The sequence below is a fragment of the Acanthopagrus latus genome, chromosome 11 (assembly GCF_904848185.1).
Source record: "Acanthopagrus latus isolate v.2019 chromosome 11, fAcaLat1.1, whole genome shotgun sequence".
Taxonomy (NCBI): Eukaryota; Metazoa; Chordata; class Actinopteri; order Spariformes; family Sparidae; genus Acanthopagrus; species Acanthopagrus latus.
In genome coordinates, this window is record NC_051049.1 from 20,498,260 (window position 1) to 20,522,444 (window position 24,185).

General features: G+C 43.2%; 1 protein-coding gene across 5 annotated transcripts in view; it reads right to left on the bottom strand.

Moving 5' to 3' along the window:
• The window catches only part of pde4ba (phosphodiesterase 4B, cAMP-specific a), a 175,758-nt gene that overhangs the window by 73,701 nt on the left and 77,872 nt on the right, over positions 1-24,185 (bottom strand). The window contains exon 1 of one of the 5 annotated variants that reach the window (XM_037114583.1): positions 6,653-7,304. The exons of the other annotated variants lie outside the window; for them this stretch is intronic. Coding sequence (XP_036970478.1) covers positions 6,653-6,753 — 101 coding nt within the window. The 5' untranslated portion in view covers positions 6,754-7,304. Of the gene's footprint in view, positions 1-6,652; positions 7,305-24,185 lie in introns of those variants that run through there. 5 annotated transcript variants of the gene reach the window in all.

The following is a 24,185-nucleotide window of genomic DNA, read 5'->3' on the forward strand; positions in this document are numbered from 1 at the left end:
TCTGTCGGGTTGTGCAAACAGAGGTGCCATGGTAACACCTCCTGTTTGTCCCAGTGTTAGCCAAGGTTTAAATATTATTCCTTCACTTGAATTGCATTTTGTTCTGTTATTAAATGAGCAATTCTGCTAATGTCAACAATCCTGTGGCCTGAAAAAGTCAAAGACAAAAGCCACCTGTATCGCTGTCAGAAGAACCGAGCTGTCAAAATGTTTTGTTTTGTTTTTTTGTTTTTTTTCCGGAAAATCGTTCCCAACAATCCCAGCGAAAGATATCGTCTGAGGGTGATACGGAGAGATGCCAAAAAACAAGCAGCGGATCTGAAAATGACCTTTCTGTCTAACCAGCTGGCTCCCTGAAATGTGCCAGAGCTCTGAAATGCCCCAGAAGGATCGTTAGCTGATTGAGCGATCCCATCAGACCGAGCAAAAAATAGAAGCAATGTTTTGTGTTCCAAAAGATCACAGCGAGATTTCCTTACATGAATCCGTAGCAGTAAGTTTACACGAGCTCGTCTAAACAGGCTTACTTATAAAACTCCGCCGGGGCAAAGAGTTCAACTTTAAACGTTGTCATCTTTGTCAAACACTGATCCACTCCCACTTCTCGGGACACAGCAGAGTCATGACGTTTACTCGCACCGGGAAAGTTTCAAGCCGCCCAGCTCTTGATTCATTTGAAGTGATGAAATATGGAGATATTGCATCAGTTCTCCATTTACACATCATCTAAACACAAGCCGCTTGGAAAATTGATTGCGCCAGTATGAAATGTTCGAAGCCAGACATGTGCTTTTGCTTGTTTGATGTCATATGTCACCTACTGACAGCACCACGACAACACTAGCCGGATGTGTTGTACACGATCAGGGTGCCTCCTGCTCTAAAGAGTACACTCCAGCAATCCTGTTCATTCATGTAGTTGTGAGACAGAGTGGCAGGAAGTGTGTCATACCTCCCAACTTTTAGCAGCTGTTTGTTCTTTTCAGTGACATTAAACATGACAAAGTAAACAACAACCAATATAGGCAACTTCTCCAACGGCAGGGGAGAAGGTCACCAGACTCCCTTAAAAATCTGCTCAGTTTTGAGAGTTGCTGCGTCAGGACAATATTTTATAAACTTTGTGAAACACTGTTTACACCAAACCCTTGACTATTTGGGCCTCCGTGTTCATTCGGCAAATGTTGCGCAAGCAGACATCTCTTTCTTTGGGTAAAAAAACAACAACATTTGTATCCGTTTGTTCCAGTGGTGTGTGTGTTTATTTCTGAACAGAGTGGGAAAGCGCGATTCTGATCACAAGTGGTCACTCTGGGAGCACGCGGAGACTTGGGACTGGTTCACTCACAACAAATGTTAATAGCAGGTCTGATTTCCCTCACCCAGGTAAGAACTCTTACATATTCATTTGCATTTTCCTTTGCAGATATTCTCGAAATTCTGTTAAAATGTGCACTACATTTGGAGTGAAACTTATGTATTGTCTTCACTATGAATCAGAGCACTTGGATTGAGGGAGCCCAAGCTGACCAATCACAACTCTTGCTGTTGCCGTGTGGTACAGCACCACTGTAGCCTTGATGTGCAGTGACATTTTTGAGGAGGCTGGGACGCTCTGAAGCTATGCTGTAAACCCCTAACACACGACTATAAATGCAGCTTAAACAAAGATTATTCTATGCAAGACATTTTTGTGCATTGCATTTTGTTTCCCACTGCGAGATTTATTGTTAAATGTCATCCACCGCGAACATTTTTATTGAAAGCCGTATTCTTAGATGAGAAATCTACTCTCCTGGTAATGAAAACACAAGCCACCAGAATTATGCCCATAAACCACCGACCTTTATGGAATAAAAACAAGCAGTACATTAAGTTAAAACCACACTGAAAACCAAAAATGCCCTCTTTTGTCATCTGCCACAAAGACCAGAAGAAAACTCAGGGATCCAACCAGCTACAGCACTTATTAATAGAAATTAGGCCACTAACGTAATCAGGACTTGAGCCAAGTCATTATACACGCACACTTCGGAACAAAGTCATCCAGCAGATGCTATCTTTTAGAAATCATTTACAGTCCAAATACACAGCCACATGTCACATGATTACAGGAAACACAAAGCAGGCCAAAGGTGTGATGATGACGGTCACGATGATGGAGCAGCGGCTACGGGTTGTTTAGTGTGTGTGTGTGTGTCTGTGTGTGTGTGTAAGTGGGTGGGTGAAGTGAGAGATTGTGCACAGCAGAGGCTGACGGAGTGACGGACACGTATTTGAACTGAAAATGAAGAACTGAAACAGACATTTTAAAGGGGATAAAGACAAAGAAAATATGAAAGAGAGTGAAAAGGCTGAAAACACGAGAGGACGTTGCTTTGAGAAAAATAAAAAATAAAAACATTCCTTGGCTGGAAAATTGCACTGTGGTAATATCTTTTCCATGACATCATCGGTCAGCCTACTCGCAGCCACAGTCTCTGGCCTCTGTGCATTACTCTCACTGAACTACAACAACATTAAACCTTCTACTGAGAAAAACTATTCTGTTCTGATTCTGATTCTAGGAGGATGGACATTGCTGATGTTTATATACGATATATACAATGGTCAAAATGAGAGAAAACCTTGTAGCTGATATTCACTTGATTATGGAAGAAAGGGGCTTTCAGAGCGAACTCGTTGGGTCTCGTTATACTTATTTACGTTTCGGTAAATGGGGGGGAGACGGGGATCAAAATGGAACACGGCACAGGAGTTGTGAATGGTTGATGTGCGGAAAAATTGCGCGCGGAATACCAGTAGTACCACACCGCATCATCGCGTTGAAACAGCTTTAAACTGCAGGAGGAAGCTACTTGTGTAAACCGCTCTTTGCCAATTGATCCATCCAACAGATGCAGTTTTTCTGCGGATCAAAGATTTGTATTTTTGATACTTACAATACATACTTAAATACATTCTGCATGTTTTCACTACTTTACCTACACTGGCAACAGAAGGTTTTTTAAGTTAACAACACAAGGTAATGACAAAATGACAGCAGCTGCATTTATATCAGTTCGCCTATAAACCTCGCTTTTCAGTATGTGATTTGCACGCACGAAATCTCCCAGGAAAATTAACCCTTTAACCTTAGCGCCATCCTGTTCACGATCATCATCACCAGCCCCGACGTCAGCCTCCGAGCCATCAGTGTTATCTCTCACCATCACCTCAATTGAAATAACGACCATTACTATTCTCATCAAACCCGCCTCGAAGCCGTGGCGGCTAATTTCAACTTGACGAGTCACTCAAGAAATCAAAGGCCTTCGACCGCAAAACCACGGCAGACTTAAGAGTCCTCGCCACATGTTTTCCATGTATCCATCTCCATAACAACATGTGACACTGTGAGTGAAGTGCGCTGCAAATAAAATACTTCCAAACCACAAACTCTACAATACAGTGGTGCACCCCACCCATGGGCAAGCGAGCACAAAACACTGCTATTCAGAGTCCTGCGCTGGAAGAGAAACGGGTCTCCCAAGTGAAAGGAAGCTGACGGAACTGTAAGATGTAGCTGAGGAGCAGGTTTGTGTAGTTTAATTTCACATAATGTTGGATTTAAAAATTCTTGCAGATTCAAACAGATACAACACAATGAGGCGGGGTTTGGATTATTTCGACGAGAGCAGCGACTCAAAATCATCTTGTTTGTTGTGACTGATTTCAAATTAGTTGTGCAGAAGTTCTCATTTGAGAATTGATGTTGGCCTGAAATCTGAGGTCACACTATCCTGTCAAGTAATCCGAATAAAAAGGGGCCCAGCAACCCAAGGGAACCCTGTGTGCGGATAAGAGGAGCTATGATCTTTGTTATCGTGCCGTAGGAATCCGGGTCACTGTCCAAACATTTGGTTAAGCCCTTTTCTGCAGGAGATAATGCGACCGGGTCGCACATGTGAGAAACTCTCTTTGGCACGCATATGTAGGCTAATTCATGCACAATGCACAGAGGCCAAGGGGCGGCCACATGTGTGTAGATATCTTGCAGGCTACGCGCAAACAAAAGCACATGCAGATACAATGTACACACACCGGTGTGAGGAAGCGGTCACGGATTAATTATCCCCCGGCGCTCACACGGCCGTGTCTACCTGTCTAATGACTCAAACGTGCCGCACAGTACAGTACAGTACACCATCTATGTACTTCTGCTTTCTTTAGTGTAGTCCTGTACTTTCCACAGGAAACTCTCGGTCACAGAGGTGGAACCCACCCAACCAGAGGTGGATGCCCGACGTCTCCACAGCTCAACTTCTCCACATTTCCATGATTAAGGATCCGCCATCAGGACTGTTTTGTTTTAGGAATAAGCAACTGAACTTTTTGCGTTACATTTATGGCGCACGTTGAGAAACTGACGGATCACGTGACACCAAAACTGCAGAGTAAACCAGTGTTTTAGGTATTTTTTTTATAAACTGCTGTAGTGTCAGGTTTCTGTATTTGGAAGACAATAATCTCGGTTTGCTAAGACATCTGCTCTCCATTGTTATGGCGATCGTGCTTTCTGCGCTCGTCCTCGTTGTGTGATGTCCCCCTGAACCAACAGCAACAGTCCAAGCCTGCAGCTTGATGTGGCTGCAGCTGAGCCAAAATACCCACAGTCCTCCTGGGGTGTGATCCAGCCTAGTTCTTCACACTGGTTTATTTCTTCCTCAAACATGAAAAAAAGAGAGGTTTATTTGACTACATTTAATTGAGCCGAGGGAGCTGAACGCACTGCAACTTAGGAGACAAACGAACACGCTGCAAAGGAATTTTAAAAACCCTTTTAATGGCACTTAACGCTTGTTTATCAAATCTTATTGACTGTGTGTGTCTCAGTGTTTACATATATACTGAGTGTCTTATCACAACTGGAAATCAGGAATATAAACTGTCACTTGAAGCGAGTGAGATAAGACAAATAACTGACCACAACAGCTACTGTGGCTCTCTGTTAGGCACAGAGGCACTTGAGAACATGAATAAAGTCTCATCCTTTAGACAGTCGCACAAAGTCCGACCACAAAGAAATCCACAGTCCAGCAGCATTAAATAGCTTAAACGAATCAACCCCAGGCTCGTACATGCAACCGAGAGAGAAGTGGGAGGCTCGTTTTTCACTTCACGTTACAATCCGCTCACATATGGCCAATAAATAAGGGACTAACACCTGGACATTGTTACAAAGTGCACCATTATCAGCTCAAATCATGGCTCAGATGTGTATGTGTGTTGGAAAAAGATATTACACAACATTAGCTACAATTTGGATCTGATGAAGCCATTCTGTCAGTTCTTGGTTTTGTCTGGAGGAGCATGTATTTTTGATTCCTCCATGATCTCCTGATATCAGTATTCTTAATCAGTCCAAACAGAGGAGGTCACGTCAACACGTCAACAATTTAATAAAAACCTCTTTGCGGCGTCCTGGATTTTCAACCGGATTTTCAGCTGGCTGAGGTCCAGACGCCTCTTAACACTGTTAGTTTATATCTGTGACACAGCATCAGGTCGTCTCATCCGGTCACTCTCTCCGAACTCTTTCCCTTCTGTGACGTCTGCCCTCACTTTCAAAGTAGTGCATGCTGCTTTAAGGATGGTAGCAGGGAATGATATCGTTGAAGGAGCATTGTGGTGCAGAAATACAACGACAATTGCCGCACTACTTTCTTGAAAAGTCAGCTCACGAAAAATTAGAGAGTTAAGAGGGTTTAATTTGTTATCCTGAGCCATGCAGAAGGTTTGCATTTGGGAATGTTTTCGATACCATTACTGCTCAAGAGCCCTCGTCTAAGGTTGTGCATGTGCCTCTGTCAAGTTGTTGATTTAACGCAAAAGCCCTCCAACATTTCAAGAAGAAGGAAACGGACAAAGCTTTAAACTTTAAAAGAAATGTTTTGTGCGAGTTCTCTGCACCCTCAGAAGCACAATGTTAGAGACCACCGTTCTAGGCAAATGTGCGAGACACCGCTGTTATTGGCGGGTCAACTAATACAAAGTGATATGTTTGGACAAGAAATCCTGCTCGGCAACAAAGTCAAATTTACCAGAGTCGCTAAAGGCTGAGACGATCAGAGACCCTTCAATGTCACTGTTTTTAGACGTATCCCTCGGGTTGTCTGGTCGCCTCGCAGACCACACAATGTAAGCACTGTGGCTTAACAAAAAAAAAGGAAAGAGCAACGATATCATAGGCAAATTCATCTCCACACTTCCAGACGTATTTGCATGGCAAAGTACTTATCTGCACGGCAACTGTCTACGCTGGATTGTCTCACATATTTCTAACATGTGACAGTGCGTACTGTAAAACCACATTCCAGTGGAGGATTACAACACTGATTAGAAACACATGAGTGGATTGTTTAATGGGAAATGGGAAGTAAGAGTGCACACATACTGTACATCACACAGCTAGAGGAGGAGGAGGAGGAGGAGTGACAGGGCTCCTGCGACGTTTCTCAAAATAAAATCAGATATCTTTGCACAGAAGAAGACACTTCAGGTCATAGGTCATAAAAAAAGAAAAAAGACTGACACCAGATAAAAGACTGCAGGGTACAGAATCAAAAGCAAAAGTGCGAGACGCAAAGCGTTTCATTTTCCGTGTCCTGACCTGTGAGCATGGCCATGGTTTGTGGCGTGGAGTTTCCTGATGACTTCCTCGCTGAAGTCAAAGTGAACCCTTCCTCTGGCACAGGGTGAACGCCGGTACATCGCCCCGACACACACATGCACTCATGCACACACCGAGCGACGCATACCGTCACACACGCAGGCCGCGAACAGATGAGCTAGAACACACCCAGGAGCGGCATTTCACACAAGCGTATGAATGTCACACGCACACATCTGACAAGTCAGCACCATAGTTGACAACCACACAGTAGCATGCACCCACACGCCTCTCGACTCAGTGAGAACACACACAGTCGCCGCCTGACATGAAAGAAATCAAATGTGGCAAACAGTTACTACAACACAGGTACCATCACATACACGACACACACACACATACACACTCAAACACACTTCACATGAACAGCTGAGCATCACTTAATCAGGCTACACAGTCTCACATTTACATGAGTAAAAACCTTCAAAAAAGTCACTCATCAGACAATCTATCAGTCATCCCCTCCTTGGCATAAAAGGAGGCAGGTATCCAAACACCTTCTCCACACAGGTCACACACAGCAGCAAGCAGAAGCAGCAGTCCACACTTCACATCACGGAACTCTTTAAGCCCTCGTTCACACTCTCTGACACTCTCCACACACTCTCCGCGCTCTCTCTGCGGACTCCTCTCCTCGTCACAGGCTATACTTCCTCCCTGTTTGTGTGTGTGTCTGTGTGTGTGTGTGTGTGTGTGTGTGTGTGTGTGTGTGTGTGTGTGTATGTGTGTGTATGGGGCTCTGTTCCCTTCAGCGCGGCCCAGCAGAGCAAGGAGGGGCATCCAAGTTGTGGAGTGGAGTGACTGGAGTGGAGTCACAGCTCGTCCATCACTCACAGCCTTGTTAGCTTTAATGAGCGCTGGGTCTGCGGAGAACCTACAGACGCACTCAGGCCACACACACACAGACACACACACACACACACACACACACACACACACACACACACACACACACACAACACACTGTACATGTGCGACTGATGTGTACTGTGCAAGCAATCATGAGCGGGATGTGGCTCAATAAACCGTCTCAAAAACCTGGAAAAGAAGGCAAACTGGACTAGTTAACCAAGATCTACTCTTATTTCTCGGCACCATAAAGGAACTTCAATACAATACAGACATTTTTTAAAATCAGATTTTAGCATATATTAATCATCATTTATTATATTTTCTGTTTATTTCTCAGTACTTTTTAAAATCCTCTGCTAGTGTATTTACTCATAAGGTAATTGTAAAGGTTCATAAACATCATTTGCAACTTTACAATAAACAGTATCTTAAAACATTACAACAAAAATCAAATTAATTAAAGGAATTAATTGTTTGCTTGCAGACAAGTAACTATTACCTGAGGTTCAATTAACAATAAATTGTTTGCAATTCTGAAACATTGTCGCGCAATTCTTAAAATGTTTGCCATGGTGATGTACGTATTTTGTTTCCTATTTTTGGACTTCTTTAATGTACTGTTTAAAAATGCATTTGCAGACGTGGTGTCTTATTGGCCCATATATGTATATAAGCAATACAATAATAAAAACAGTTATTGCAAGTCTCCTTATTCAGCATTCATAAGCTGTATAATGGTAAATAACACATCACAAGGAGGTTAAACAGGCTGTCATAAAACAGAAAATGACAATAAAACACTGCCTATAACGACAGCGTGATGTGCTATTCGGCATTGACTAAATGTTTGTAAAAATTGGTGCTCTGGTTCACTGTTATTCTGGCAACCTGGTCTACCTTAACTGTCACTGTGCGTCTGTGCAGGAAAGAGGTGGCATCTGGCACTCTCGCAGGGTGCCACAGTGCCTGATGACACTGTACAGGATACAGACACCAACCCCCTTTGAAACCGGGATGACAGATTAGTGGTAAATGGCAGCTTATATACAGTACAACACACGAGCTACAGAAACGAAGGGGAAAAGATGAAGTCATTAAAAATATGTTTGACTCTGAAGCTACTGTACTGTGGAAAGTCTTGCTGTTATCGACAACACAGATATGGTTGCCTCACCTGTCATGTCGAGGGAAGCGTTTGATCGTAAAAAAATGCTTAGAATAAAAATCTTTTGGTAAATATGTTTAGTCTAACGCAATTTTTGTAATTAACAAATTAACTTTTTTGTTTTGTTCTGTTTTTTGCGTATTGACAGTATATCCTGTGTGGCCATGTTTATACTGTTATTCTAAAGGAAGAACTACTTTCTGGATGAGAAGGTGCCAATGGTCGAATGAGTAAGTCTCTCCTGTTTCCCGTCATATCTCTCGTAATAGTTCTCATGAAACTCAACAGGAAAGCCTTCGTGACTGACAACTGGGGGAGTTTTCTAAAAAAAAAATGACGTCATTGTAGGACAAGTGAGCTTCCTTGTCATTTATTTGGAAATTATTCAGAAAGACGATGCCTTACACAAGCACTTAAAAACACATAAGGGGAGGGGAAGGATCGCAGAGGCCAAAACTGAATCACTATTCTGTTCCCACACTGCAGCTCACTCGACTGCTTCACGATACACGCAAAGAGGAGAAATGGGTGAGGCGGAAGATGTGGTAGCCACAGGGCTGTGTTTATCCTGCACGACAATGGCACTGCCATTCCTCCTTAATCACCTCCTGAGGGTTAACCAACGAAGAAGAAGATATAAGAAAGAGCTCCGCCTCGCACTATAATGGACATCATGGCTGGCACACCAATGGTAACTGGTGCTGATTTTGAAAACACTCACTAACAAGTTATCATGGCTGCAAACACAAGTGCTTGAGGAGACAAAGACAGCTGGAATATTTAGCAAGTGCCTGTTGAAAAGGACTGTATAGAGAATCTTTTATATTGTTTAGATCCTAAATGTCATACCAGTGAATGTGTACATTTAGATTTAAGTATACAGACAGGCATTATTTACTCTTTTATGGTAGCCATCTAAATTAACCTAAAAATCTTAATATTTGAAGAAAAAGCCCACTCTGTTTCATCTGATGAATATATAATAACAGAATACACTTCAGCAAAGTATGTTTATGGAAAAACCATGGACATGTTACAACTTTCTTTATGCTGCAGTTTTACCTTCCTTAAGCTAAACAAATTTAATTTGTTTTTCATCACAATGCTGTGCCAACATTCCGATTAGGTTTAGGAAGAAAAAACCCTTTTGGTTGGGGAGACATCCGGTTTGGTTGCTGAAAACACCGCTCCACATCTGCTTAAAAAAGTCACCCAGTTTCATCACCTCAAACCAAGCAGCAGATGGCCCAGCTTCCTGTCAAAAATATCTGTTTTATCGCCACAAACATGGCTGGAAATGTGCGAAGGTCTGTGGTGGTATGACATAATTTATCAATACAGTACTCAGCCTGTGACATGCCCAAATGTTGAACATATCTGTGGTTTGCAGAGACATTAACTGCCAATATTTATTCTGTTGACTTGGCTTGCATCACATTGTCAAATCTGATTTGTTTTGATGTAGATTAAAATTCAATAAACCTTAACTATAACTATAAACTCAAGACTTCTCGTTTGCAGTACATGTCATTTCTCTACATTTACAGTTTGAATGAGGCTGTTGTCCAGAGTTTCCGGGAAACAGTGAACAGTTGAACAAACAGTGAACGACCCTGTGAACTGGAATACAAAAGGATGGTCGTGTTTTTGAGGTCGGGTGCTGCTCTGTTTCATGTGTTCATCCTTTCATATTAATCAGCTGCAACATAAACTGTCTGCCAAGACACTGTGGCATTAAAAAAAACAAAACCCTGGCAACATAACAAATATAGCACCAGTTCTAATTTCAGTGCATAGTTATGAGTTATGTGTTATTGTTAAATGGCCGATGAAACCAAACCACCGGCACCCAGTGAAACTATTCACTCTTGGATTGGGCCCCATTTACAAACTGTGATCTCACAACACACCGAAAGAGATCGTTCTGAATTCTTCCCTGTGCTCTTGTCCTCACTGTGACCGATGTGACCAGCGCTGAAGGGTCAAACAACCGGCTGTATAAAACTCTGAAATTAAAATGAGGCAGGACCCCTCTATGAACATCAGACGGCACCCATTCTTTCTGCAGAAATTAAAAAAAAAAAAGAGTTTCAGGCCTGCATCCACCAGATGGCAGTGTGCCACTGTACAATAGCCTTGATTCACAGCGAGCGAGCCCCTCAGAAGTCACGCTTACAGGATGTGGCAGGCAAGATGTGCCACCAGATGAGCCGTGCCCTGTGGGGAGCGCTCAGAGAGGGCATTACAGAGGATGTGACCATCTTCAAATGCTCCTTCATTTTGGACCAGTGTGACAGATATAATGGTTGTGAGGGAACTGACTGTGGCAAAGTGATGTTGGAACCCGCAGACTTCATTGTCCTACACACATATTTTGAGCCAGAATGATAGGTGGGTGCTGGGAGCTGGAGTTTGTTTTTTTTAAATCACTCTATCATTTTTACTGCAAAACATTTTCTATGACGATTGAGTGCAAACGCGAACAAAGAGAAAGCTTGTACATGTAGAAGTGTAGTTAAAAATTGTTAAAATCTTAACAGGGTTTCATGTAGAGGCTGAGAACCATAATTAAACATCGATCGGGCATCTGTCTGACAGCTTAAGAGCGGCCTGTCAACTCGTCGCTGGCAGGCTGCTCTTCAGGCTTCTCCTTGTGATTACCACCGATATGACACTGCAGACGTGGCAACCGGGAAATGAAAAGACAAACTTTTGCACAACGTCCTTTGTCTCAGCGGACGGAAAGGAAAGACTGCAAATAGAATCTGAGATACGTTCGACAGAAGCTGACAGGCACAACGTCACCTTTGACATGAAAGCTGCCTCTCTCTCGTACAAACACACACGCAATCACATTAAATCAGGATCAAACAACAGGCAATATCCCTGAAAGCTACTCAAATATCTAGTCTATGAAAAGGAGAAAGGGTTCAGAGGGGCAGACTGATAGAAAATAAGTTCAGAAGACAGAGGCTGACAAAGTGGGGTAGACTTTGTGAAAGATGTAGATGAAGAAGAAGTGATTTTAAAGGAGAAATTCACTCAAAAATGAAAATTCTGTCATTATCTTAGCACTGATTTTGGATCTCGGGCCTCTGAAGATGTGGGTTAAGTCCCCATCTACTTCAGCTGTTCTGCTGTGAATCTCTAGCTATGCTTTAAGGCTGTGAAACGTCACCTGACTTTCTGTCAGTATGGCGGTGACTGGATGATGACTGTATATTCATTGTTAGGTGAGCTGTATCCTTGAACAGATTCATCTAGTAATCCCAAAGTCTCATTATTTCCGATTCTGAGTCAGTTCACAAATGTCAAAAATCCATACCAGCACAAAGGAAAGCTTGAGTGTAAATTTGCTGCGACCAGGTATGCGTTCATGATTTTATCCTTGACCTCAGAGTGGACAGAGCTTTGTGGACCAGGGAAATGAGGGACCAACAGAGAGGTTCAATGATGCCTCTCACATAAGTGAATGATAATGATGGAGACGCTGCTAAAATATGGGGGTGGCATGGAACAAACTGTCGCTAATGAAAACAAAACTCTGAACTATGAAACGGGGGCACAGGAAAAAAATGATGTGTGAGCGTATGTGTGCATGTCTCTGTAGACAAGAGACAGGAGGCAGGAGAGCTGGCTGGTTTAACACTAGTGAGTGTGTGAGTGTGCAAGCGTTATCCTCTGTTTTACAAAGTCGGGTCATCTCACTTGAATCCGTTTATGTACCCTCTTGTTAAAGGCCTCTCCCCCTGTCACACCCACTTCTACCCAACTGGCATGAGCACAAACACACCTCCGCACAAACACTTAGCCTCGCCTCGTCGTTTAACTGACAGGGCAACAGCAGCAATGCAGTTTAATGACTGATTATTCCAAGAGACGCGTGATCCGACCCACCGTCTCAGCACAGATACTGGCCTTGCTGAATAAATCAGGTATCAGCTGGATGTCACCAGTTACATATGCACAGTTTCATCAGTGGTATCACATCTAGTGTTTCCACTATCACTTACACTAATTTCATCATAATGGACTGCTAGCTCAGTTTTAAGAGCCACAGAGAGTATGCATGATATCAGACTGGTACTGCGAGGGTATCAGTTATGATATTACATATCTGAAGATAACCCGGGCGTAGGCAGCAAAATGAGGATATCGAAGGAAAAAAGTTGCATCTGTACATCTCTTATCTTAACAACTTACGCTTTACCTCATAACAATCGCAAAACATCGAAGTGTCAGTCTCCACTTCTACACAGGACCGATGAATCATGAGTCCAGATCTCAGTCCAGCCACTACATCCTCAGCCTGTCCTCTGAACTCACGCCATGGAAATATCTCCGAACGTAACCCACATGTATCGCTGCTGAATGGCAGCACTCTGCCATCCCTGAAGAGGGCATCCCCCAGTTTAAACATTTATTTCTTCATAATAATAAGGGGAGTCCTCCACAGAGGCCAGCGTGACTTCATGTGGAGTGAGAGTTGGCAGTGGAGTAAAGGAAGACCCAGTAGTAGAAAAGTCCCCCAGTCATTTTTACTGTGCTGCTCACAGAGATTTCAGCCCAGTGAGAAAATAACCCTGATACAACGAGGAGCAGATGTTTTCTTTTTTTTTTTTTGTTACCGCCAAGGCTGATGTTTGGATTACACCGCGCAGCCTGAATCAGTCTCTTTTCACTTCAGCATCGCAGGTGAGGAGATTAACTGAGATGTCACAGACACGGCGAGTGGCACAGACGCAAGCAAGACACACACACACACACACACACACACACACACACACACACCTGAGATCTGACTTGAGCAAGTGCATCACTCCAGACACGTCATATATCAAATCTTTGCACTGACTCACTTGACTCATCACTTATAGCTTCGAGTGGCCTCCATCCAAAGAGAAAAGAAGAGAATAGGAATAACAATTAGGATTAGAAGGAGTAATAAAAAAACGTTTTGTTTTTTTTGTTTTTTTTTGTAAAAAACTGATTGACTGGTGATGCAGGTATTAAAAACGGAAGTAACAAGGTCAAAAGGAGATAATACGCCCGAATCTACCACCTGCCACATTCGATTTTCAGTCAGTCTTGCTATCTTGTCCACAACGTAGCTCCCCACCACCACAGCCCTCTTTCTCTGTGTATAAATCTAATTCCCCTCTCTGAAAAAGAGGGCACTGCAGTCAGTCCCCCTGTGATTAACCTAATCCGCTGATCGCAGAGCAGCGCTTCCCTCCATGCCAGCATGGTACCATAGTTGACGTCAGCAGCACTCACGCTGTGATAACCAGGGGGCATACTCTGAAAATTGTGTGAATTCTAAGCAGTGCAGAGCCAAACACCACCGCTAAACATGTACTAACAGCTAAAGCCATAAAAAGCAAGCGCTCACAGCACAACAAGGCTTTTTCTTTACGATGACTATGACTACTATGTACAGTTATGGGGCTGTTTAAAATACAGATTGTTTGACATGGCAATGCACAGAGCACTGCTTCAAGATCATCACTCTGTATGTTTGTAGCGTCACTGTCCTGTGAGAACAGTTTTTTATCTCCATAAAAATGATGCATATTCCTGCTAAATTGAAGAACATTTTAAAAGAGACATTATGCAAATGTTGAAGTTCATCATTTTATAATGGGTTACTACAGAATCGGTTTACATGCTTCAATATTTCAAATTGTCTCTTTAAGGCCCCTCCCACTCCCAGATACCGTGTCTGCTCTGATTGGTCAGCTCACACATGCCTGACCCAGCATCACTAACAACAGAGCTTCTGTGCTAAATCATTGTTTTCCTGCCAAACTAGCTGCTATGCACAAATTATGCAAATGTCTGACATGGTGATGTAGTGTGATGTCACAGAGTTACAGAAAACACTGAAGGGGTGGAAATAAACCCAAAAGAAATTGTAATCTATAAACTACAATAATTACCTTTGCCAGTGGGGTTATGCTTTTACCGGTGTCTGTGTGTTTGTTGGTCTGTCAACAGGACTATACAAAAACTAGTGCATGGATTTCCATGACACTTGGATGGATGATGGCTTTTGGCCAAGACCAGATTCGGATTCGGATAAAGGGACGACTTCTTCTCACTTTCTTGAACATTCTGAGATGAGAGTTTTCCAACATTTTAGTTGATTTTAGGGAAATAATGCAATGATCTGATCCGATGGTGATCCTAGACCTGGTGAGCTCAAATTATGGTTAAGTACTTATGGGCAGTTTGAAATCTAGAGTGATTAAGGGCTATCACATGGAGACATAATATCAAGCTGACAAAGCTTGATGGAATTGTGCTCTGCTGAGTGCCATTCTAGTTTGCTCTGAGATGTAAGGGGAAGAGAAGTGTTAACTTTATATGAATATGATTAAATAATTACTTTCGCTCCTGAGTAATTAGTCAAGAACACTTTCAGTGAGTCATATCAAATGAGTATTCATTACATTGTTTTGTTATGTGGGTATGATAATGTTGTGTTTATGCCTGGTACTGTAGCAATTTCTGAATTTCATTATCTACGGCATCCGTGACCTTCACGTCCGTACGTGTGGCATCTGGTCCTGCTCTGTCAAAATACAAACAACATTCACTCACACAAAGGAGTGTGCCTCACTTCCTCTTGTGGTCCAACTCAATTATTTAGAGCATCTACGTACGTAGTGCGGAGGAAACCCAACGCATACGTCAGTGCAGATCAAAGGCAGAGCGTACCTTATATTACCGTCTATCATCTGGAGCTGGTGAGTTTTACCATCATGCTCAGCCAGTGACGTGCATGCATGCGTGTGTGCGTGTGTGTTGTGGTGAGGACATTTAAGACTAAGAACATGGTGGATGGTGTTTGGGGTTAGAGGGCTTGATCCAGACATGAGAGCAGGGAGTCAGGTAACGAGGCCCACGTGTGCCAAGTTCTTCTTTCGCAGGCTCTTTCCTTCCCACTTCTAAAACTTTTTATCCGCTCCATCTCCCAGCTGTCATCCGTAGGTGTGTAATCCGCAGAGTGGTTCAAATTCAAAACAATGATTCACTTCAGGTTCGTGGTTCAAGGAGACCGTATGGGGGAACATTCACCAAATCGCCTAACTAGCAGCTCTGCACACATCAGCTGTTCGGAGCATGCATGAGAGGTTCTCATTCGAAACAGCACATCCACTCAGCTGGGAATAGATGTTTGAGCGAAAGTGGACAGTTTCAAGTCATATTACTGCGCTGTATCTGTGCCGCGTGTACGTGTGTGAGACAGTGATTAGCTTCTGATCAGTCACTTTGCAGGTCTAATACTGCTAATCCTGTTTTAGGCCTCGGTTTCAGTTAATTATCAAAAAACCTTAATTCTGCTAGATGAGCTTTTCCATTATTGTACAAAATTAAATTGGCTGCCACTGAAATCCCCCCCTCACAGGAGAAGCATTTCTTGTCGATGAAACCCTACAGTGTCACATTTCACTCAGACAACCTGAGAAGCAGAAACCCACTTACTGTGGAGTCTAGCCCAGCTTACAGAACATATCCAGTCAGAGTATCCAAAGCACACTTGAAGTTTGTTATTTAGATCCCCATTTGGAGCCTTAAACCTAAGTATGGTGAGAAATTGGCGTGATTAAAGTGCAGATGTACAAATGGGAGTCGACACGTGTGAAAGCGTATGTGCAGCAAGCGAGAAGGCGGGGGGGGGAGGGCAAGGAGAGAGAAAAACAGGAAAGGGCAATTTTCACTCCACGTCTCTCCTCCAATGCACTGAGGTGATTTTCTCGCAGCGAAAAAATCTTATCAGCAATTTCCAGCAGCGATCTATGCAAAGTACACCACTGAGCTTCCACTACAGAGGACTGAGTCTAATGAGAATGACACACTGCGTCCTTACACAGCAATTCTGTTGAATGTATGCAAAAGCACACACACACTCCCTCTGTCTCTCTCTGTCTCTCTATCGCTCAAACACAAACATACACACATCAGCACAGGCCAAATATAGTCGGAATACTCAAACTCCTCCAAGAAGACATGTTGTGAAGGAATCAAGCATCTAGCATATCTACTTGTAGGGACTAATGCATTATCAAGTGTTAAACATACAAGATTTTAAGCATTATTATACACGGCAGCAACAAATATTTCCTATGTAAGGAGATAGCATTTGGTAGCCGGTCCAGCAGTGCTATTCCCTCCAGTGCAAAAGTGTATTCCCTCCAGAGACCAGAATTCATGTCCTGTTTTTGATCGAGAGTCGAGCCTGATTTGCTTTTAAGTTATGTGTTGTCAGTAAGCCGAAATGACGTGGATTATGTTACACGACATGAGTGACATTCTGGACTAAACCTAACCAAGTAGTTGTTGAGCCTAAACCTAACCAACAGTGACCGTTTGAAAATGTTAATGACAGTCCAGAGAGCATAATATGTGAATCGTTTTTCAGCAAGCTTTAATTTGAAAAGTCTAACTGAACATTGCACATGCCATATTAATGCTACCGTGACCGTGGAGCCCCTTCGCATGAAAAGCAGGCACTAGAGGTTTGGGTAAAGTGCCACTGTTCAAAGCTTAAGGCCACTGACCAAGCTGTCGTGTCTGATCTGATTTGAGTGAGAATGTGTTGTATCTGATGTCAGCGTCCCGTTTCCTTCAGAGGCCCGACAACATGACCACCTCCTGACAGCCCCAGTGTGATGCATAAACACAGCTCTTCATTCAGGGAGAGAAAAGCTTGTGTTTGCCAACGCAACTTGACTGGGAAAACAACTCTCCTAAACGTATTTTCTCGGAGACAGGGTTGCAATAGTGGAAACACACACTCAAAATCAAACACAAACCTACAACCACACTGACACTGTGACGGGCAACAGCAACGCTTGGTCCCCGCTTTTCTTTCATCTTCACATACCAAACCCAGGAGCGATGGTGGGATGGGCTGATGGGAACTTCCAGATTGGATGACGTCGCCATCATAGTCTCGGTCGCCCTTGTGATCAAGAATCAATTTATTCCTTGTTTGTTCTCTTGTTCTCAACAAGTCTCAGCTCAATAACTTACTTGATTTGATTCATAGATGATGAAAGTGTCAGACTGGTTTTATTGGACCAATCTTCTCAAGAAGAAGGGAACACAGAGGCGCTGCATCCTGGTATCCAACTCCGGATCGTCTCGGGACAGTCTCAAAAATTTGCCGCGATAAATTCAGCATCTGTTACTTGATAACTGCTCTCGGTTGTAATAAAGCAGCAGCTGGTAGCAGACACTGGCCACAGAAAATTACCCTGCATGCTCATTTCCGAAGGGCAGGTTAGCAGTTTTCAGCAAATAGGATGAGACAGAGTCGAGCCAATTCAAACACAATCCCCATTCTGTCATTTAGGTAAGAGCAGGATATTGGCAGTGCTGGCAAAAACTTATTCAGAGTCCTTGTAATTAACAAAAAACTAAAAAAGTTGTGAAAGCGCTTGTGATCGTCCAGGTGAGAGCGTCCAGAGCCATGTTTCACTTCTCTGCCTGTTCCTGTCCTGCTGAAAGTGATGCTGTTCCTCTTTCTAGTCTCTGCCTCGGTTCAGGTCTGCTGGACCACATACAGGTCACATTTCATGGATGATCCTTGATCCCCCAGCACTGCATAACCAAGGTACAGTATATGGGCCACGGCAACAACCGCAAAACAATCTGGGTTTCTTGTCAACAACTGTCCCTCAAATTATTCCCATTTCTTGACTCAAAATAGTCTCAAATAAGGAAAGAATCACATTTTTGAACCAGCTAATAGTCAGATCGAGCCAAGATCAACAACAACTTTGATCTATGGAATGATAAGATGCAAGATGGCACATTTGATAACATAGGTACGCGTTAAGGGTAATATAATATGTAAGATTTTTTTTTTGCCAACTCCAAACACTGTTTTTTGTTATTGCTTTGATTTAATGACCCCACGTGACATAAATGATTGTGCGTTTAATGTTGTGACAAGTTGCTGTTGAAATAGCAAGAACGCATCTATAATAAACAAAAAAGAAAAAAAGGAAAAAAAAGCCACAATTTAAACATTGCAAACTTTGGAGCAAATATCGCTTCGTGTTTCCTTTCAAATAACAGCCCAGTGGTAAAGTGCTTTGGCAACAACGTGCAAGATGAATTGCGTTCTCATCGGGTTCCCTTCTCATGTTACCCGCCCACTTCCTTCATGGCACTCTCTGTGTCACAACAGCCATGTCTGTCTCACTGTACATGCTGATTGAGCCTACATCGGGTCTGATTACACAGAACAGCGGCACGCGGACCGATGCGATAAGGCCTAAAACAACAACAGCTCATGTCGAGACACACAACCCCGGCTTTGGAAAGCAGCAGACGCATCGAGAACTGCGCATTTCAGAAAGCCGGCTGCTGTGCATCTTGACACATGAGACTACATGTATCAAATAGCATTCAGCAAACACAATATGTGACTATAAAATCTGTTGTTCCACTGTGGCCCACTTTACTGGTCCATTCAAAGTGCCTCTAAAAACAGCGTGTAAAACTGCCTGGTTCAAGAGCACTCGACTCGTGGCTCTGTGTGGTCGGTAATTGTTTGCTTTGAAACCAGGTACTTTTTCAGAGCATGCATGGTGGCCAGGGAATTATTCGTTGAGAGGATTTCTCTTGACAGAGCAGGAAAAGCTTTTTGTTAGATGAACTGATGGATCAAGCACAATTTACACTGGAGAAACAGGAAGGTTTGGTTTGAAAGAATAATCATGTTGAAATGAATAGAGATTCTTCCATTGATCGCACCACCTGTGTGACAAAGGAGTTATTAATCACTTAATGTCGGTCAATTTGAGAGTGTGCTCTTTATGTCTTAAACCATCATAGTCCGAATAAATGAAAATGCTGTTCAGTCCATTATTTGAATTGAATGATTAAAAGTAAGAAATGACTGATTCATACACTCTGTGGAAAGTTACATCAACATTCACCATCTTCAAGAGGCTGTTCGTTTGTTGTTTGTACTGCTTAACCAACTGTGAATCAATAGTCGTGTTCTTTTTTTCTTATTCTAGATTTTATTCTGTTTAGCGTTTCGTTTTCATTTTCCATCCCACACTGTAACACAAACTGACTGACTGTGTGTTAATAATAAAAGCATTTAACTGGTGAAACATGAGTAGACTTTTATTTTGAAGAAGCGCTGTGACTTTGCTGCTGGAAGGCGGGCATGCAATGTAACCGGTCTTCCCTCGACCACCGCATAACACCAGGAACATCAACTACAGCAACAAGTCAGATAAACTGTTCATCAGGTACATTTTTTGATGAATTTTCAAGTCAAACGTTAGAGGTCTCATCTTATATCACAAACTGTTGTGACACCAGCCCTGAAAACCATGAAAATTACAGAGCAAAAAAAAACTGTTTCTCTCCCTCTTTCTGCAGCTCAGAGCTGTGATGCCAGCTTAATGGGGGAAGAAATCCACAGATGGAGTGTGATTCAAAGTTCAGCTAACTCACACTCTCTCTCTCTCTCTCTCTCTCTCTCTCTCACACACACACACACACACACACACACACACGTACGCAGGAACACACACGCACAGTCAGGTAATGACTCATCCTGAAGCAAAGACAGGCGACAGAAAACATTACTCAGTCTGAATATTCTACAACCATACAGTAAAGGGACAAAACAAAAAAAACACACACACACATACTGACTTAAAATGCCCCCGAACTAGGGAATTCTTCGAACACACTAACATGAGAGGGAGGAAACAACCCAGACAAAGGCACTGAGGTGAGACACATTTCCATGGCAACCCCATTCATACGCCAATGGGCCTTGACCTCACAGTGCAAAGATAGAAAAAACTCTTTTTAATGTATCTGATTTTATGATTTATGTATATGCTGGTATTTTGTCTTTGTGATATATTTAGCATTTTCTGTCCTATTCTGCTCATGCTCATTCAGTCTCAGACTATATAAAAGGGGTTAGGGGTTAGACACCTGGGGCATCTCTCCACTGTGACTGACACTTACCTCTCAACTAGATTCTATACTGCATACACAACATATGTTGAAATGTATACATCATGCAAACAAATGAAGGAATGTGTACCAAAGGAAAGCAGTTTACTTATACACAAGGAAAGGTAGGTCTAAAAAACAACAAGAGCAGTTGTAAATTTAGACACGATATTTTGAGTCTATGTTGACTGGCCATGTGAGAGTAAGGAAGGGGAAGATTCAGCGAGGTAGAAGACAAACGAGACAGAGGGCTGCGATAAGGGATTAGATAGGTAGAGAGCCGTGGAAATGATTATTGGACTGAATGAATAATTGGCTGGACACAGCAGGCACTCTGGAGAAGAAACGAGAGGAGAAGAAACAAAGACGAATTTCTCACACAAGTACGATCACCACTATATTTGGCTGTTGCGTGAGGGGAGCTGGACTCGTTTATTTCAAAGATAATTTTGGTGCTCTTTCCTTTTTTTTTCATTGGGGTTGGGGGCTTGATAGATAATTCAGCTGAAGAGTGACAGGAAATGGGATGAGACAGAGAGAGAGAGAGAGAGAGAGAGGATGACATCCAGCAAAGGGCAACAGGTCAGATTCTGTTGCCGCAGACAGAACACAGACAATGCTGGGGTGCTCTAGCCAAGTGTCTAAGCTACTGGATTTATTCATACTCAGTACTCTCAGGCAACTTCTTTAGCAAAACGTATTTATTCAAATGACATTAGAAGATACCTGTTATTGTGGCATACTGTGTGGGAGGAAAACCAGACCGTGTTTCAGCAGTGTTAGTATTAAAGGAGACTTATTATGCTCATTTGCAGGTTCATGATCAAGGGCCCATCTTATTACTATAAACACTTTCTGCTGCTCTGAGCCACGCTAGCAAAGCACCTGATCGCAGCTCATTTTAAAGAACGTTGGTCTAAAACTAATGACACTTGCGCTGGGTCCCACATCAGCAAGACAAGACGAGCCCTGATGCTGGAGGATCGCTGTAGGTTGAATTATTTCACCAACCCACACCCAGTCCCCTATTAATAAGAAGGGTAGTCTGCATGTCCTGTCCGATCAGAGGACTGTAATCCACGCACCACATTACACAGGCTCCGTATGTACTGTATTTCGTAGGAGAGTCTAATGAATCACTTAGGGGCTTTGTGAAAAAAGCTGTTTTACTCTATAATATCTATAATATAACTCTATAATAATAGAAAAGGGGTTTTGCTATCTCTATAAATAGTGCATTAAGCATGTGAAGGAAATTTAATAGAGGTCCTGTTTCAATATCTGAGCAAATGTAACCACAGAGTAAATCGAGTGCGTGCATTTAAATACCAGCAGTGAGAATTAATGTGGAAATTAGCTGCTTTGCCAGTTCAGCTATTATTTATGATACAAGACTCCTTTCCTATTACTGCTGTCGGGTCAAATACTACTAAAAGCAAAGGCGGTGGTGGTGGTGGTGGTGGTGGTGGTGGTGGTGTGTGCCGCTCAGCTTGCTGCCACCACTGCCGCCGCTGCAGCCAACGCATGTCCCGCCCCGCAGACATCGACCTGTAGGCCCCTGCTCCTTCATGGCTCCCCACAGGGTGCCGCATTGATCTCCCTCCTCGCTCACTTCCGCTGGCTTTAAATTATGCTTGGCAGGAACCGACATGAAACCTTTAGCCTCGACACCAAAACGAAATCCATACTCTCGTTCCTTCTCAATTAAAACGCTCGAAGTCGATACGTGCCACGGCTGAGCGCGGTGCATTAAATGTGCAAAATATTAGGGAAAGCACAGGAATACAGGATGGGTGAATCCAACAGCTTAAAGCCTCCATATGAATCCATATGACCAAAGGAAGACATGCAGATAAACTGTTTAGTTAAAGAGGAATTCAGCTTCTATAATTCAATATGCTGAATTATTCGAGAATAACACAGAATTTAGAGATATTATGCTATGAGCTGTCTGCAGAATTAAAATGACAACCTAATGCACTGGGTGTCCTGGGCACACAAACCAGACATAGAGCACACACGTGTGCAACACAACTGCCACAAAGGCCGCCACTGCCATCACTACAAATCACATAACACTGTAGGGTGTAATTATCACCAGGGTGGGTCCTTTGTGGGTCTGCACGTGGGCCCTTACACACAAGTCAAAGACCAAGTGTGTTTGTGTCTGTGCACATGTAGGCTCACAAGCGTGTGCATATGTCGGTGTGTGACATTGTGACGCACACAGTTACCAGCAAACGTCGCCATGGTCGAACTTTTCAATCTTTTATTTCCATCTCTGTCTCCCGTTTAAGCCATACGTGTTCTTTTGTTCACTCCCTTTATCTCTTCTGTTATTGATTTCCCTCGTTTTCCTCGCGTCTGGCTGATCTCTCCCATGTCTCCGTTTAATTTTCCGCCTGTGCTCTTCAGACACATGTTATCCCCCCCCCCTCCTGTTTTGAGTCCCTGAAGTTATCATGCCATGCGATCATCTCATTTTCTATCATTATATCTCCAGCATCAATTTGTGCCTGTGCCTTTGTGTTTTGGCGTGCGGCCGCGCTCCTTACCTGTTTCTATCTTTGTCTCGGAGAGGAGCGGTGTGTCATACGATGGCCTCCAACCAGGGCCTATTTTCATCTTGTCTGAGTTTGTCTCTCCCGCAAATAACAACTAAATGGGCCACTTGGGATTTTGCCTCTCTCTTTGAGGTGTTGTTTACTCTGTCTCAACTGAAAATAGAAATAGCTCTTAGTGCAACAAAGATCTGAGACGACACGGCAGGTCATTTACTTCAAATTGCATCCTGGGCCATGCCTCTATCCACATCTATCCATCCATCCATCCATCCCACCAACAGCTTTTCCCGAGTAAAGCTGCTGAGGGCTGGATCCTATCTCAGCATGCACTGTGGAAGAGTCCCTGTCTTTTACAGGGCTAACACAAACAACACCATCACACCTGCAGGCAGTTTAGAGGTTTGAGGAATCTGCCGGAGCCTCCGGTCCAGGACCCTGGGAACCCGAGCAGTGTGATACGCCGATAATTGGAGCACACCCTCTAGTCTTCTGTTACGAGTCATAAAACACGGAGCTAGTGGGAGTTAAAACGTACTTGCAGTTTCACACATCCAACAAACCACTCAGGAAATGTTTCTACACTCACTCAAGTGACTCAACGGCTCAACTGTGACTTAATTAACGAACACAGCTACAACGTCTAATCTATATCAGTCTGTATCCATATAATCAGGATATCAGGACAAATCTCATCCTCCTTCCGTGTGGTACCTTGCCACTGCAGAGTTTTTGGACAACATCAGACACTTCCAGCGGAGAAATGGGCAAGTCTCCCCTGATTCTCTCAGATTCCCTTTTCTTATCAAGGAGGAGGCGACAGACAGATTCAGGGATTCCTCCTTCCTCTGCCTGCCTAGTCAAGGTGAGCAGGTTTTCAGTATCTGCTGAG